At 45.8% G+C, this 17,980-nt stretch overlaps 1 protein-coding gene across 1 annotated transcript; it reads left to right on the top strand.

Annotated features, from left to right (window-relative positions):
- Positions 1 to 2,940, top strand: IL1F10 (interleukin 1 family member 10). Its single transcript, XM_028514413.2, has 4 exons — positions 1 to 54; positions 1,804 to 1,889; positions 2,176 to 2,303; positions 2,606 to 2,940. Exons 1-4 carry the CDS (start codon positions 23 to 25, stop codon positions 2,816 to 2,818), a joined length of 459 nt encoding a protein of 152 aa, XP_028370214.1. The 5' UTR covers positions 1 to 22; the 3' UTR covers positions 2,819 to 2,940.
- The last annotated feature ends 15,040 nt before the right edge of the window (positions 2,941 to 17,980 follow it).

The following is a 17,980-nucleotide window of genomic DNA, read 5'->3' as shown; positions in this document are numbered from 1 at the left end:
AGGACCAGTCACCCCTGCAGGAATGTGCTCCCTCCCCATGGCAAGATACTACATGTAAGTCCTTCCTTTCCTGATCAGGAGCCTGGGATAACACAGGAGAGGGAAAGAGGCTGAGTCAGAAGGACAAGGCTCCTTCTTACCTTAGAAACCTCAAGTGCCCCATAAGTAAGCTTAATAATCACCCCCAATAATAATGGCTTTCTTCCCTGAACATCTGCAAGATGCCAGTCATTCTACTGTCTTGTCTCCACTCTAAGGAATCCAAGAGGTATCACTAAACTCACTTTACAGATCTGGAAACTGAGGCTCAGAGGTTCAGCGAGTTCCCTGATGTCCCCCAGAGCCAGGACCCAGACTGCACATGCTCTGTGCTGCCCCACCCTCTCTGTACAGGCTCAGAGACCAGTTCAAGTCTCGGTGACAACACCTGTGTATGCTGGCTTCTGTGGCCTTTACTCCCAGTCTAGGTTTCCAAGTCTTACTTGTGTTTTCACCCATTTGACATTTTGGTGTTTATTGACAATTTACTCTTTACCGTCTGTGGTTTGTGTTGTAAATTTCCTCCAGCCCTTAGGGAAGAAGATGGGATGTAATGAAAATAAAATGTGTTAGCTTCTGGGGTGTCTTTCCTCAGCTCCTGTATGGGCCTCTTGTTCTGACAGGGGCCACTCAGGGCCCTAGAAAGTTACAGCTTGGCTGGAAGGCAGGACACATGCACAAAATGTGCTAATGACCAGATAGGTACCATACCTTAGAGTATCTAGCTTGGGTCCAGGTCTCCAAATAGCCTGTTGCTGGCAGATGCATAGTATAGTCTTAATGGACCAGCTGGCAAGCTCAGGCTGCTCAGAGAGCCTGATAAAAATCTTAATTTTTTATTGTATAAGTGAACTTGTGTTAAATACCTACAGTCATTAGCTAAGGGCATTACAATTGGCTGTTATTGAGAAAGGAAAAGCTCCTGGAGGCAGTGGCCTTGGCCCAGAGCTTCTACCCTAGAAGGTAAAGAAACCTTCTTGGGCCTGAGGGTGGCTGACAAATGTCTTTGAAACCAGCCGGACAACTGAGCTAATAGCTGGCTTGACTTTGATGTTGCACGTGCTCGCTCACCAGGGTTTCTCCCCAGCCCAAGGCACATAGCCACCCTCCCAAGCCCATTGTTACAACCGCAGCCAAGCCTGGTGACTGTCCACAGGCCCACTTCAGCTCTCTGCTGACCTCCTTACTTGGCACATGTAACGTGGTTGCCCCAGAGCTCACCTGCCTGGTGCAGGGGGCACGTGGCACATTTACCATCACAGGAATTCTTCCAGTTGTGGATTTTCTCCTATTGAATGATCTTTAAATATCTGAAAAGCAAATCACACTTCAATATACATTCAATTGATTCCTTTAATAGGACAATAAACATCTATGAAAAATTGAGGCAAGCCCAGAAAACCTGGGATAAGGTTCACTGTATCCCAAAGACATTACAGCCTCATGTGGAGATTTCTCCGGAAGGTGGTGGAAAAGGGCTATATCGTCAGGAAAATTCCCTGCCCCTCAGTGAAACGGCATCAGCTCCCTTCAATGCTTTGAAGGCCCTGACAGAGCCCAAGCCTTATAAAGGGCAGAGGTGCAGCCTCTGACAAAATGCAGGACGCCTTTCTTGCCTTAAGATGACCTGGCCTTTACTTGCCCCCTTCACACCTGTAGAAGGAGAAGAACCTCCAGATACTTAGTAAGGTGATCAGACGGTGGGCTTTTGGACTCAGTGGTGGTGGAAAGAGGTGAGTCATGAGCATTGCCATCCTGTTTCAGAATTAAGGATGCAGATCAGAAGGCTCTGTGCATAAGAGACAACCAGCTCCTGGTGGGAGATCCTGACTCGGACAACTGCTGTGCAGGTGAGCCCTGGAGCCCCCACCCACTGGGACTCTCCCAGGCTCCCTCTGACACAGGTTCTTCCCTTCTCTCCTGCCTCTGGTGACAGTGAGAAGAGACAGGGAACAGCTGAGGACCTCTCCTAGTGAGAGGGTCATGACCCCAGTAGGAGTCTCAGTTTATCCTGCAGCTTGCTTGCAGGGTCCAGGCCAGCTGTGCCCTGGCCCAGTTCCTGCCTGAACTTACCTCGTTGAGAGCTTGCAGTGTGGGTCACCTCACATTCTGGCTCTCTTCTCTCTTCCTTCCCAGAGAAGATCTGTATACTTCCCAACAGAGGCCTGGACCGCACCAAAGTTCCCATCTTCCTGGGGATCCAGGGAGGCAGTCGCTGCCTGGCATGTGTGGAGACAGTGGAAGGGCCTTCCCTGAAGCTGGAGGTGAGATATGGCCTGTTTAGGGGGACCCTGTGGACCTGCCTGTCTTCTAGGACACTCTGGCATCTCTACTCCCACCTGTGGGTTCCCTGCCAGGTCCACACGTCTCCTCCTGCGAGTCTCCACTATCTCCCTCTGTACCCAGTGCCAAGACCCTTGCCCTCTAGAGCCCTCAGGAGGCAGTTTCCTGGCTAAAGACCCCACCTGCCATCCTATTCAGTCCCTCTCTGGCTAAGTCCTGAGGCCTCCAGGCTGACTGCTTACTTAGCAGCCTCATCCTGCAGCCGGTCTCTTGCCCCCCACAGGATGTGAACATCGAGGACCTGTACAAGGGCGGTGAGCGGGCCACAGGCTTCACCTTCTTCCAGAGAAGCTTGGGCCCTGCCTTCAGGCTTGAGGCTGCTGCCTGGCCTGGCTGGTTTCTCTGTAGCCCAGCGGAGCCCCAGCAGCCAGTGCGACTCACTAAGGAGATTGAACCCTCTGCCCGCACTGAGTTCTACTTCGAACAGAGTCGGTAGGGAGGCAGGGACTGTGCTCAGGGACTGTGGTAGGCAGAGTAATGCCCCCAAAGATGTCCATATCCCAGTCCCCAGAATATAGGGATATGTTACCTTAAAAGGCAAAAGGGACTTTGCAGGTGTGATTAAGATAAGCATCTTGAACTCTGGCTATTGTGGTTCAGTGGATTGACTGCTAGCCTGTGAACCAAAAGATTGCTCATTCAGTTCCCAGTCAGGGCACATGCCTGGCTTGTGGTCCAGGTCCCCAGCTGGGGGTGTGCAAGAAGCAATGATCAACGTGTCCCTTGCACATCAATGCTTCTTTCCCTCTCTTTCTCCCTGCCTTCCCCTCTCTCTAAACATAAATAAAATATTTTTAAAAAAGAGATAATGGGACTTCTGGCCAAGATGGAGGTGTAGGTAGACACACTGTGCCTCCTTGCACAACCAAAAGAAGGACAACAACAATTTAGAAACAAAAAACAACCAGTACCAACAGAAAACCAAACTGTATGGAAGTCCGACAACCAAGGAGTTAAAGTAGATACATTCATCCAGACCAGTAGGAGGGGTGGAAATGGGCAGCCGAGATGGAGAGGGCTCCGGGCAAAGTGGTGGCTGGCAGACCCCAGGCACACAAGGCAACAACTGGCAGACTAGGCGGTCCCACATTCCCATGCAGGTAAACGAGGGGAAATTGGGGAGTGAGACAAACCGCACAATGCAGGGTCTCAGCTCAGAAAAATAAAGCCTCAAAACATCGATTGAAAACACCTGTGAGGGTTGAGGTGCTGGAAGAAACTCCCAGCCTCACAGGAGAGTTCACTGGAGAGACCCATAGGGCCTAGAAAATACGCTAGCCCACCCACATGGGAATCAGCACCAGAAGGGCCCAGTTTGCTCAGGGAAAATGGGAGAAGTGACTGAAAGCCTGCAAAGAGCGCAGCAAGCCACAGTGTTCCCTCTTGGACCCCTCCCCCACATACAGTGTCACAATCCAGCCACTGGGTTGCCCTGCCCTGGTGAATACCTAAGGCTCCACTCCTCACTACATAACAGGTGCATTAAGACAAAGAACAAAAACAAAAACAAAAAAAAGGCCCAAACAAAAGAACAGATCAAAGCTCCAGAAAAAATACAACTAAGCGATGAAGAGATAGCCAACCTATCACATGCACAGTTCAAAACACTGGTAATCAGGATCCTCACAGAATTGGTTGAATTTGGTTCACAAATTAGATGAAAAAATGAAGACTATGCTGAGTGAAATAAAGGAAAATGCATAGGGAACCAATAGTGATGGGAAGGAAACTGGGACTCAAATCAATGCAGTGGACCAGAAGGAAGAAAGAAATATTGAATCAGAAAAGAATGAAGAAACAAGAGTTCAAAAACATGAGGAGAAGCTAAGGAACCTCCAGGACATCTTTAAACATTCCAACATCTGAATTATAGGGGTACCAGAAGGAGAAGAGGAAGAGCAACAAGTGGAAAACTTATTTGAACAAATAATGAAGGAGAACTTCCCCAACCTGGCAAAGGAAATAAACTTCCAGGAAGTCCAGGAAGCTCAGAGAGTCCCAAAGAAGTTGGACCCAAGGAGGAACACACCAAGGCACACCATAATTACATAACCCATGATAAAAATTAAGCAGAGAATCCTAGAATTAGCAATAAAAAAGGAGACAGTTACCTACAAAGGATTTCCCATAAGACTATCAGTTGATTTCTCAAAAGAGACCTTACAGGCAAGAAGGGGTTGGAAAGAACTATTCCAAAGTCGTGAAAGGCAAGGACCTACATCCAATACTGCTCTATCTAGCAAAGCTTTCATTTAGAATGGAAGGGCAGATAACATCCTTCTCAGATAAGGTCAAGTTAAAGAAGTTCATCATCACCAAGCCCTTATTATATGAAATGGTAAAGGGACTTCTAAGACAAAGAAGATAAAAAAGCATGCAAAGTAAAATGACAGTAAACTCACAATTATTAACAACCACACCTAAAACAAAAACAAAATAAGCAAACAACTAGAACAGGAAGAGAATCACAGAAATGGAGATCACATGGAGGGTTAGCAACAGGGGAGTAGGAGGAGGAAAGAGGGGGAAAAGGTACAGAGAATAAGTAGCATAGATGGTGGTAGGTAGAAAATAGAAAGGGGGAGGGCAAGAATAGTATGGGAAACATAGAAGCTAAAGAACTTATGGCACATGGACATGAACTAAAGAGGGGAATGTGGGTGGGAGGGGGTGGGCAGTGTGGAGGGGAGTGAAGGGGGGTAATGAGACAACTGTAATAACATAATTTTAAAAATATATTAAAAACAAAACAAAAAAAGAGATAAGGGTCTTGAGGTAGGGAGACCATCCTGGGCAATGGGGGGAAGGAGGATGGGCAATGTTATCACATGGGTTCTCATAAGAGGGGTGCAGGAGGGCAAGAGTCAGAACAAGATTGGAATATGCTGTGCTGCTAATTTCATTTCATTTTATTTTTTAAAATTATTTATTTATTTTTATTTTTAAAAAATATTTTATTGACTATGCTATTACAGTTGTCCTGTATTTTTTCCTCTTTATTCCCCTCTACCCTGTACCTCCCCAGCCACCATCATTCCCCCACCTTAGTTCATGTTCATGGGTCATACATATAAGTTCTTTGGCTTTTCCATCTCCCACACTATTCTTAACTTCCCCCCTATTTTGTACCTACCACCTATGCTTCTTATTCCCTGTACCTTTCCCCCCATCCTCTTCCCACCCCCTACCTGCTGATAACCTTCTCTATAATCTCTGTTTCTGTGATTCTGTTCCTGTTCTAGTTGTTTTCTTAGTTTGTTTTTGGTTTTTTTTTTAGGTTTGGTTGTTTATAGCTGTGAGTTTGCTGCCATTTTACTGTTCATATATTTGATCATCTTCTTTTTCTTAGATAAGTCCCTTTACCATTTCATATAATAAGGGCTTGGTGATAATGAACTTCTTTAACTTGACCTTATCTTGGAAGCACTTTATCTGCATTTCCATTCTAAATGTAGCTTTGCTGGATAGAGTAATCTTGGATGTAGGTCCTTGCCTTTCACAACTTGGAATAGTTCTTTCCAGTCCCTTCTTGCCTGTAAGATTTCTTTGGAGAAATCAGCTCATAGTCTTACATGAACTTCTTTGTAGGTAACTTCCTCTTTTTCTCTTGCTGCTTTTAAGATTCTCTCCTTATCTTTAATATTGAGTGATGTAATTGTGATGTGCCTTGGTGTGTGCTTCCTTGGGTCCAGCTTCTTTGGGACTCTCTGAGCTTCCTGGACTTCCTGGAAGTCTATTTTTTTTCTAGATTGGGGAAGTTCCCCTTCATTATTTTTCAAGTAAGTTTTCAATTTCTTGCTCTTCCTGTTCTCCTTCTGGCACCCCTATGATTCAGATATTGTTTAAAGTTGTCCCATAATGTTTACATAATGGGACATAAAGTTGTCCCTTAATGTTTACATAACATAAAGTTGTCAGATAATGTTTAAAGTTGTCCCAGAGGTTGCTAAACCTCTCCTCATTTTTTTTTTGAATTCTTGTTTCTTCATTCTGTTCTGGTTGAATGTTTATTTCTTCCTTCTGCTCCAAACTGCTGATGTGAGTCCCAGTTTCCTTCCCTTCACTGTTGGCTCCCTGTCTACTTTTCTTTATTTCACTTTGCATAGCCTTTATTTTTCCCTCTGTTTTGTGACTGTACTCAAGCATTTCTGTGAGCATCCTGGTTACCAGTGTTTGGAACTCTGCATCTGATAGGTTGGCTATCTATTCATCACTTAGTTGTATTTTTTTTTCTGAAACTTTGAACTGTTCTTTCATTTGGGCCATATTTTTTGTCTAGGCATGCCTGTTCTGTTGTAAGGGGTGGAGCCTTAGGTACTTGCCAGGGTGGGGCAACCCACTTTGCTGTGTTGTGGTGCTGTATATGGGGGATGGGGTCTGAGAGGGAACAACAGTACTGCTTGGTTAGCTCTTGGCCAGCTTTCAGTCATTTCCTCCTCTACCCACAAGCAAATTGGGCCCTTCTTGTACTGATTCCCAGGTAGGTGGGTTTGTGTACATTCTGGGATCCTATGGGTCTCTCCAATGGCTTCTCCTGTGAGGCTTGGAGTTTCTCCCACTGCCTCAACCCCCACAGGTTTCTTCAGTCAGTGGTTTTGAGGCTTAATTTCCCTGCACTGGTACCCTGGGTTGCCTAGTCTGTCTCCCTCCCTGGGTGTTCTTCCCAGTTTATCTGAATGCAAATGTGGGACTGCCCACTCTGCCGGCTGAGCCTTGCCCCAAGTCCTCTCCACCCCACCTGCCTGTGTCTACCCCTCCTCCTTGTCTGGAGGAATGTTTCCTCTTTAACCCCTTGGTTGTTAGACTTCCGTACACTTCAATTTTCTGGCAGTTCTGGTTATTTTTTGTTTTTAAATTTGTTGTTGTTCTTTTGGTTGTGCGAGGAGGCAAAGTGTATCTACTTATGCCTCCATTTTGGCTGGGAGTCTGTGCTGCTGATTTTAAAGGTGGCTTCTAGAAGCTGAAAAAGGCAAGGAAACAGATTCTTTCCCAGAGCCTCCAAAAGGAACCAGCCCTGCCGGCAACTTGACTTTAACCCCATGAAGCTCATTTCTTGCATAAATGTGTTGTTTTAAGCACTAAGCTTGTGGTAGCTTGTTACAGCAGCTGTGGGAAACTGATACAGGGCCTCAGGCTCTTGTGTGCTGTGTCTAATGAACTTCAGCGAGTTCTTAGAAGGCTGGCCACAGCTTCTCCTCCAGCATTTCTGCTCCAGAGCTTCTAGGAACAGCCAAGAAGCTCCAGGCTGAACCCAGCTCTCCTCCTCTGTCCACAGACAATGCCTTGGACAATGTCCACAGACAATGCCACAGTTTACAGTTTCAGTTTTCATTCAAGTCTTGTGATTCTTCTGTCAGATACTTCACGATGTATCAGTCATTCAATCTATCAATCAGTACCTTTGTTTGTCTCCTAGTTCTGATGTGTGTAAGGAGCAAGGAGGGGCAGTGAGGGATAGGCAGTGGGCTTCTATGTTACAGGTTGACTTTAAGATTCCAGTGCAACCTATTTGTTGAGAAGACTGGTTACAGCTTGGAATACAGGACTGGAGAGTTGCAATTAGAAGGGACTCTTGTCCTCAGAGTCCTGGTCACTTTCTATTTCACAGATGATCTATGGTAGAGCTCCATGCTGTGAGAGGGTGGGCTACTGGCTGGCGCTTTTCCTCTCCAGTAAAGCCATTCAGCATTCATGCACAGGTGCCGTGGACCAAGGTGTTTCAGAATAATGTCTTCACCCAGAATGACTCTGCAAGGGAAGCTCTTTACTCACCCCCCACATTTTTAAAAACCCTCATTTGAGGACAGTTTTTTCATTGCTTTAGAGCAGGAGTCCTCAACCCCTGGGCCTCAGACCAGTACTGGTTAGGAACTGGTCTGGAACCAGGCTGCACAGCAGGAGGCGAGCAACTTGCAAGTGAGGGAAGCTTCTTGTCTTCTCCCCCAGCCCAGCCCATCCATGGAAAAATTCTCTTCCATGAGATAAACATTGATGTGATAGAGAAGCATCAACTTGTTGCTACATTGATCGATTGCCTTCTCATACATGCCCTGACCATGGTTTGAACCTCCAACCCAGGCATGTGCCCTGACCAAGAATTGAACCTGTGAACTTTCAGTCTATGGGATGACACTCCAAGCAACTGAGCCACCTGGTGAGCACCTGAGTAACTTTTGACAAGTGAGAAACCTGTACTAAGAGAAATGAACTTTCTATGCATGTGGGGGCTCAGGATAACACCTGGCCCATTTGAACCCAATGACATTCCTCAAATTTTATTCTACTCTTATTCCAGAAGTTGGGGGTAGACTGAACAAAACCAAGCTCCCTTGGAGTTGACAACTGTGTGTGAGCCATGCTAAAGAAGCAAATAAACAAAATATAAAACAAACAAGGACAATTTATTTGATAGAAGGTGAGGGCAGTAGGTATTCATGGTAGCAGAGAGGGTGGTCAGGAAGGTGACTCTGACTTTTTTTGAGGGGGTAACATGTGAGGCTGCAGGACAGAGAGGAGTGGGAGAAGGAGTGATCCAGGGGTGGAGCAGCAAATGCAGTGGGTCTGAGACAAAGGGGGGGCTTGGTGTTCACATGCCTGTAGAAGTCCAGGGTCACTGGAGCATGGAGAGCGACCATAGGGCTGGATCAGAGGGCCTCAAAGGCAAAGTAAGAGTTTTGGTTCTTTTGTAAGTGCAAAGGGAAGCTAAGGGAAGGTTTTAAGTAGAGGATAGACATACTGGCTTCATGGCTCCAATGAATTTAGATTCTTTTCCTGCCTCCCAATGGCCTGGTATTTATGTGTGGGGACTATGCTGTGCCTTTTGAGGACGTGTTTTGTTTAATTTTGGTTCACCAGTGCTCAGAGCAGCTGCTGGCACACCAGGAGGTGCTGAGCAAATACAAAATCTTGAACAAATTAGTGGATGATCACTTGGTTCTTGTCATATACGGCCTGAAGAGAGCTGTGGCAGCAAGGGGACAGATACCACTGTAGCACAAAGGGGAAGCTGGCAGAGGGGCTGGACAGGGTTTCAAAGGACAGGGCATTTAACCTGGGCCTCAGAGGAAAAGTATTTTTCCAGACAGAGTGTGGGGAGGAGCATTCCAGGCAGCAAGAATGACTCAGGGAGGTGTGATGACAGAGAGCTCACCTGGTGCATGGTGAGTCATCACAAGGCTGGGAATCAGGGCTTATGGCTGAGAAGTTGCTGAAAACTAAAATGGGAAGATAGGTAGGACCTGATTGTGAATGCTTTGGAAGGAGGCTAAACTTTATCTAAGAGGCTTGAGGAATCATCCAAGTATTTCAAGTCAGACCTGGATTTTAAGCCTGGGCTTTGGAAGTCAACAGTATACTAACCAGCTGCTACTAAAGCTTCAGCTCAGCCAGTTTCCTCTCATTTCCTCCTCATGCACATGCCTTCTTGGCATTGCCGAGGGGACAAGTTGGCAGTCTGGTTCCAAGGTTGGCTTGACTCATACCTTGCCACAGTCGCTCATCTTCTTCATTCACAGTAACTCAACGTGATGCAGCTTGAGCAGAGCCCACAAGTGACAGAGACATGGATATGCCTGGGTAGCCATGGGCCCAACCCACAATAGAGGGGCCAGCCAAGGTGAACTGGATCAAGTTCTCTATTTATGTAAAAAAAACATTTTGAGCATCTACTCTATACCAGCGGAATAGGATACATGAGATTTAGAAGACACGGTCCCAATGGGGAGCCTTCCAGGCTCTGGTAGGAATAACGATGGATGTTCTGGCCCTGTGGATTTCAGAATAAGAAGTGGAAGTAACTTTTGACAGGTGCAGTTCAGAGATGCCACCTTCCAAGGCTGTCCCTTAAATTCTTCCTCCTCCCTGGTGACTACACCTAAGGCTTCATTCCACAACCAGCCCATTAGAACTATTATCACATAAGTTCCCAGGAGAGGCACACTTTAGTTATTACCCATTGTTTACATCTCAGAATAAACCAGAATGTCAGAGCCAGAGAGATTAAACTGGTAATTAGAATGTACTGTGGTAATCTCTCACACAGCATGCACGGGACCAGACAGGTGAGGAACTGGGAGGTGTGGGCAGGTCAGGATGGTCCAGGCAGAGGAGAGAGCCACAAGTAGGCCTGAAGGAAGCACTGTGTGGGGCCATGTGTGTGTCAATGCACACACCGACGTGTGTGTGATATGCATGTGTGCACACATGAACCTGTGTCTACATGTGTGCCATGTGTGTGTGGTGCCTGGGTGTATGTATGCATGAACTTGTGTCCACTTATGTGCATGTGTGCTGTGTGTCATAAGTGGGTGTGTTCTGTGTGTGCATGAGTGTCCAGGTGTGTGTATTGTGTGTATCCACTAGAGGATCCACACAAGGGCAGTGGTTGATGCATAAAAGGCCATGTATTTATTCCAGGAAACTCTGGAGCAACACCATACCAGAGGGTGATATGTTCAGGATTTTCTGTAATCGGTGGTGATTCCAACCAGGATTCAAAATGTAGTCACATTCCCTTCTGACTACATGTTCACCTCGTGACCCCACCACACATCAGTGTAGGCCCTACAAACAACTGCTCAAGATGTCAGACACAGAACCCCACTGATGCACAATTCAGGGCAGTTCTAGGCTGCTCTAAACCCAGACTTAGGGAGGAAAAGTGAAAGTAAGGAAGAGAACTCTAATGGGAACCAACTTTCCCTGGATACCATTCTGCTAAAATAGATACCCATTTCAGAAATGAACATGACAAAAATGAGTAAAATGAGCACAAACAGAGAAGTTTATGTCTTGGTCAGAAACACTGGCATTTGAGTTTCTACTACATTTCAGGTGGATTTTATATTCATGTAACTAAAGGGGTTTGCTAGTGTTTTACCAAAAAGGAGTCTATCTACCCCCAAGCAAATTCCAATCTCTACCCTTAAAATGTGTTACCTCTAAGCAATGCAGGCCCATCCTTAGAGCTCATTCTGAGGCCAGGAGCCTGCAGCTCAGGCTCCTGCAGCTCAGTTTTTGGTCTGCAGGTGGCAACAAAGATCTACTTCCATGGCATTTTAGGGGCTGAGCTGTGTGAGCTATTACACTGAAGTCTGGGTATTTAGTATCACTGGTGACAGCTCTGTGCCCCAAGTCTCCACCTCACTTACAGTAGTTGCATCTATCTCAGACGGTGTGCAACTCCTTCTTCCCCACAACAGCACTTTCCTAGCAACCCCTAACAAGAGGAACAGGGCGCTGCTCCCTACAACCTTAGAGGCTGGGAGGGAAGAGAGATGTAAACACATTCTCTCACCTTTTGTGAGTATATGTAAAGGAGCAACCATGCTTGATTCCTCCTCCCTATGATGGCCACGCTGCAGTGAGTCCTCTGCTCCCATCCTTTCCCCCTCTACCCCTCTTGGGACACCCAGCCCAGGATCTGCTCATAGCAGGTGAGCACAAAGAAGGATGGAGCCTGGAGTTTCAGGGAGACTCTTCACTGAAACTTTCCCCACGACTTTTCTGGAGACACAAAGAACAGCATGATCAGGTGACATGTGTGCTTAGAGGACTGCAGACTCAGTTTCTCCAAACCCAGTACCTTCCAGACTTGTTCCAGGGAACATGGTTCCAGGGGACATTCATGGGTTTATGGGGGAAATGGGTCATTGTGATGGTTAATTTTATGCATTAACTTGACTGGGCTAAGTGGTGCACAGATGGCTGACACCCATTATCTCTGGCTGTGTCGATGAGGGTGTCTCTGGAAGAGATTCCATTTGAGTCAGTAAAGCAGATCCCCTCCTCCATGTGGGTGGGCAGCATCCAATACACTGAGGGCCCCGATGGAACATAAAGGCAGAGGAAGGATGAGTTTGACCTCTTTTCTTGAGCTGGGTTGTCCATCTTCTCTGGTCCTCACACATCAAAGCCCCTGGTTATAGGACATTTGGACTCAGACTGAATTCTACCTCTGGTTTTCCTGGTCCTTCAGGTTTCAGATGACAGATGGTGGGACTTCTGACTTCCATAATTTCATAATTGTGAGCAAGTTATTGTCTATCTATCTATCTATCCATCCATACACACAACTGGTTCTCTTTCTTGCAAGAACCCTCATACCTGTTTGCTCTTCTTTATCCACACTGAGCCCCTAACCTTTCTTTAGAGACTGCAGGCATTGTGCTACCTAGGGCCTTTACATCAGCCTTCTGTCTGGAATCTCACTTCCTCAATGAGGGCCACTCTGATCACTTCACTTAAAATTGCCACGTGCTCCCCTCCCTGAATCTCTGCACTTCTAAGTCCCTGTGGCACTAGCACATTCTCACACACTCTGTGATCTACTTTTATTTATTGTACTTTTTCCCTTCTCCCTCCACTAGAATACAAGTTCCACAGGGCAGAGTTTTTTTCTGTTTTGTTCATTTCTATATCACAAGCATACACACATTTTTATGACATATGCCAGGCACTCAGCCACATTTGCCGGATGAATGTAGGACTAAATGCACACATAAATTGGGGAATATTGGTTAGTTAGGTCACCATGGTCCCAGGAAACTCAAGTAGGATTTCTGAAATGGTCCAGTTTGGAGGTCAGGCCCTACAGAGAACTGCACGAGGACACCTTCCCCGATTTTCAGGAAAGACGGAGGTGGGAGCAGTGGAGAGGGGTCTGGACAGGATCTCAGGGCTCCCAGCTCATGCCTGAAGCACTTCGCAGGTGTCTCAGTTATCCATTGCTGTGTAAAAACCAGTTCAAAACTTAGCGTCTTACAATAGCACTGTTTTGTTTTCCATGATTGTGTGTGTTGGCCCATTGTTCCTCTGCTGGATTTTCCTGGGTTGGCACACATTCAGTGAAGGGTCAGCTGGATCAGGAGGTCCAGAATGGTCTCACCCACACACCCAGGGTTAACATTGACTGTTGGTTGGGGTCTTGGCTCTCCTCCATATGTCTTCCCATCTTCCAGGAAACTCAAGAGACTTCTGTGTGTGGCATCTGAGGGCAGCTGTTCAAAGGAAAAAGGTTGAAGCTGCAAGCCCTCATGCACCTGGGCTCTGGAGCTCCCGTAGTCACTCCTTCCATATCTTACTGATCAAAGCAAGTTACAGGGCAGTCAGATTCAAGGGGATGTAGGTGGAAAAATAGACTCTACCTCTGGATATGGAGGGCCAAGAAGAATCTGTGCCCATAGTCACCATGAGGAAGTGGAAGGGGTTAAGGTCAGGCAGAGTGATTCCTGAGCCCCAAGTTCATTGTTGGCACAACTGAGATCAATGGCTCTGAGTTATTCTAAGCTATGGATGCAAACTGAGAGGAAGACCAGAGACCATTTTCACATATTCTCAAGAGCAGCCTGACCTTCATCCAAGACTCTCTCCCCTTCACACTATATAAGTCAGAGGGTGACATTCACACTGTGCACAGTATCGACGTGCATGTTTACCATGTTAAATCACAGTTCACCCTCAGAGTACCAGAGGTTCTCAAATCTTTTGACTCTTTATACAAGAATCAGCTGGTTAAAAATATAGCTTTGGTTCCCAGCCCAAACTGGCTGATACAAAATTGTGGGGCTGAGCCCAGGAACCTGAATTTCTAGGAACACCCCAGGTCATCCTTGGAAGGACTCTGAAGCTCCCCATTGTACACTGAACTTCACACCCTCCAGGGTCAGCTGACAGAAATTAGACCCCAGTCAGTGTACGTGATGCTGGGATGTGTGTTTCCATGACAAAAAGGGAATCACTAAAACAGGAAGCTGACATTCAAAACATAACTCTCTTACAAAAAGCATGTGCCACAAATGTGACCAACATGTCACACTCTCTGCTGGGCTTGTTAGTCACAGAAGATCATGGAAAATCATCCTCCTCCAGAGGTTGATCATCAGCCAGTACTTACCCACACTCTGAGAGAGGGTCACTCACATCAAAATTCAGAGAAGTGGATTCTGGGAATCCCTTAGATCAGATTTGGTGGGCTGGAGGTATTTCACCCAAAGCTGGCTGGTGGGAGCGGGGGCATGGCTTTTGGGAGATGTTATGTCTGTCCTGGAGATTGGGTATCTCTCTTTACACTGTTGTCCATGGCTGCACTTCTGTTGTACCTTGCAGATGGCATTTCCAAAGCTGGCCAATCACTTAATCAAAGGGATGGGAGCTCCTGCTCTAAAGGGATCCTGACAAGAGAACACAGTGTGGCAAAGCCCGTTCTGCTCACACAAACACTCTGCCAGAAGGAAGCAGATGCTGTCCTTTTACCAATGCCTTATCAATGGCACTGGACTGTGAGCTCTAAGGGGCAGAGACTGGCATTTTATTTCTGTGTGCTCACTAATGGGCACAGAGCTGCCAGGATCACCACATATGAATGTGCAGGTGCTTCTGGGGACCACCCACATTTGCTCCATAAGCTTGAGTATTTATTATGATAATATTATGATGGTTGGCACCAAAGGATCCTTACTAAAAAGCCAGTATTTCAAATTACTTTCTAGCTGATGAGAATAAAATCAGGAAAAGAAGCCTTTTGTAATTCATTCCAAAGGGCCATAGATGGTTGGAACAAAGTGAACAAGGAAAGGAGGTGAGGGAAGGATGTGGCTTTGAGGCAGATGCTGGTATGCAAGAAATCTGGTCCCTAACAGGAAGGCAACACAGGTGGCATGGGTGATTTTAAGAAGGGAATGACATGTCCAATATACTTCCCAACATAATGGCTTCTGGCCACCGTGTGGAGAATGGTTGTCAGCATGGCCTCCCACAGGCTCCCCTGCTCCTGGTTTGCTCACATCCAACGCAGCTGAGAGCTGTGACGGTTGTTGCAGGAGATCTGGAAGGAGTGAATGGGTGACAGGCATAGGATGAAGGTAGAGTTGGCAGATTTTGGTGATTATAGGCAGAAGGAGGTTGATAACCAGATTTCTAGATTTGGTGTCTAACGACAGACGTTTCTACTCCTGGGTAATGATCCTATTCACTGACATAGGAATAAAGAAGGAGAAGGTGGCAAACAATGGGGAGAGAAAAGCTCTGCTGCTGACTGTGCTGAGTTTTGAGTGTGCAGTGGGTCATTATTGACACAAATCTGGAGTTCAAGAGAGGAGTCTGAAGTGGATATTTATATTTTGGACTTTAAAAAAAAGATTTTATTTCTTTCTTTTTAGAAAGAAGGAAAGGGAAGGAGAAAGAGGGAGAGAAACATCAACGTGTGATTGCCTCACACACTCCCCCTATTTGGGACCTGGCCCACAACCCAGGCATGTGCCATGACTGGGAATTGAACTGGGGACCCTTTGGTTTGCAGGCCTGTGTTCAATCCACTGAGCCATACCAGCCAGGGCTATATTTTGGACTTTTTGAGAATAAAGAAGATACTTGGACAGATTTCCGGCCAAGATGGAGGCATAGGTAGATCTACTTCACCTCCTCACTCAACCAAAAGAAGGACAACAACAAATTTAAAAACAGAAAATAACCAGAACTTCCAGAAAATCAAACTGTATGGAAGTCCACCAACCAAGGAGTTAAAGAAGAAATATTCATCCAGATGGGTAGGAGGGGCGGAGACAGGCAGCCGGGGTAGAGAGGAGTCAGGGCAAACTGATTTATTAGCACACACATTTGTGTGCTAATAAACCAGAGAGAACAACTGGGGAGCAAGACAAACCACGCAACCCAGGGTTTCAGTGCAGAGAAATAAAGCCTCAAACCCTCTGACTGAAAAAAACTGTGGGGGTTGCAGCAGCAGGTGAAATTCTCAGCTTCCTAGGAGAGTTTGTTGGAGAGACACACAGGGTCCTAGAACATACACAAACCCACCCACCCAGGAATCAGCACCAAAAGGGCCCAGTCTGCTTGTGGGTAGTGGGGGAAGTGATTGAAAGCCAGCTGAGAGCTGAGCAAGTGGAACTGTTCCCTCTTGGACCCCTCCCCGACATACAGCACCACAATGCAGTGACGTGGGTTGCCTCACACTGGTGAATACCTAAGGCTCTGCCCCTTACTACCTAACAGGCATGTGGAGACAAAAAAATATGGCCCAAATGAAAGAACAGATCAAAGCTCCATAAAAAATACAACTAAGCAATGAAGAGATAGCCAACCTATCAGATGCAGAGTTCAAAACACTAGTAATCAGGGTGGTCACAGAAATGGTTGATTATGGTCACAAAACAGAGGAAGAAGTAAAGGCTATGCAAAGTGAAATAAATGAAAATGTTTAGGAAACCAACAGTAATGTGAAGGAAACTGGGACTCAAATGAATGGTTTGGACCAAAAAGAAGAAATAAACATTCAACCAGAACAGAATGAAGAAACAAGAATTCAAAAAAAAATATGAAGAGAGGCTTAGGAACTGCCGGCACAACTTTAAACATTACAATATCTGAATCATAGGGGTTCCAGAAGGAGAAGAGGAAGAGCAAGAAATGGAAAAGTTATTTGAAAACATAATGAAAGAGAACTTCCCTAATCTGGCAAAAGAAATAGACTTCCAGGAAGTCCAGGAAGCTCAGAGAACCCCAAAGAAGTTGGACCCAAGGAAGCACACACCAAGGCACATCATAATTACATTACTCAACATTAAAGGAGAAAATCAACAGAAGAAGAAGCAGTTAGCTACAAAGAAGTTTCCATAAGACTATCAGCTGATTTCTCAAAAAAGACCTTACAGGCAAGAAGAGGCTGGAAAGAAGTATTCCAAGTCATGAAAGGCAAGGACCTACATTCAAGATTATGCTATCCAGCAAAGCTACACTTAGAATGGTGCTTCCCAGATAAGGTCAAGTTAAAGGAGTTCATCATCACCCAGCCCTTATTATATGAAATATTAAAGGGACTTACCTAAGAAAAAGGAGAAGATCAAAAATATGAACAATAAAATGGCAGCAAACTCACAACCATCAGCAACCAAACCTAAAAAAATAAGAAAAAAATGAACTAAGTAAATGAATAGGAATAGACTCACAGAAATGGAAATCCCATGGAGTGTTATAAGTGGGAAGAGGGAGGGAGGAGAATGGGGGAAAAGGTACAGGGAATAAGAAGCATAAATGGTAGGTACAAAATAGATGAGGGAAGTTAAGTATAGTACAGGAAGTGGAGAAGCCAAAGAACTTATAGGTATGACCAATGGACATGAACTAAGGTGAGGGAATGCTGGTGAGAGGGGCAGTATAGGGTCAAGGGGAATATAAGGGAGAAAAAGATGGAACAACTATAGTAGCATAATCAATAAAATACATTTTAAAAACAAACAGAAAAAATAATAAAGAAGATAATTGAACTTGTAGGGTGAGTGAAATAGGGGGAGTGATTCTTTTAAAGGAGAAGGTAATCCAGGACAGAGAGGTATTTGAGAGTCAGGCAGAAGATGTAGAGCCTTCAGCAAAGGCTCAACAGTGAGGCCGTAGAGATGACCAGGGGATGTGGAATGTGGATACCTAGAGAAGGGAGGGCTTCAAAGTGAATCGGGCATGTGGACACTGACAGTGCATCTGGCCTGGCAAAGTTCAGAGTGTCCATATTGGATCCAGGAGCTGAGAGTCCCTTGAGCTCTTTCAGGAGAGTGGCTGAGCAAAAATCAGATGAAGGGTCTCCAGGATT

The sequence above is a fragment of the Phyllostomus discolor genome, chromosome 6 (genome assembly GCF_004126475.2).
Source record: "Phyllostomus discolor isolate MPI-MPIP mPhyDis1 chromosome 6, mPhyDis1.pri.v3, whole genome shotgun sequence".
In the NCBI taxonomy this organism is placed as follows: Eukaryota; Metazoa; Chordata; class Mammalia; order Chiroptera; family Phyllostomidae; genus Phyllostomus; species Phyllostomus discolor.
This window is presented reverse-complemented; position numbering and strand designations above follow the sequence as displayed.

Excerpts from the sequence above, each read along its gene's own strand:
- IL1F10 (XM_028514413.2), top strand. The coding sequence starts at position 23 with ATGTGCTCCCTCCCCATGGCAAGATACTACAT. Across the intron at positions 55-1,803 it reads CCCATGGCAAGATACTACAT|AATTAAGGATGCAGATCAGA; the intron begins GTAAGTCCTTCC and ends ATCCTGTTTCAG. Across the intron at positions 1,890-2,175 it reads CTCGGACAACTGCTGTGCAG|AGAAGATCTGTATACTTCCC; the intron begins GTGAGCCCTGGA and ends CTTCCTTCCCAG.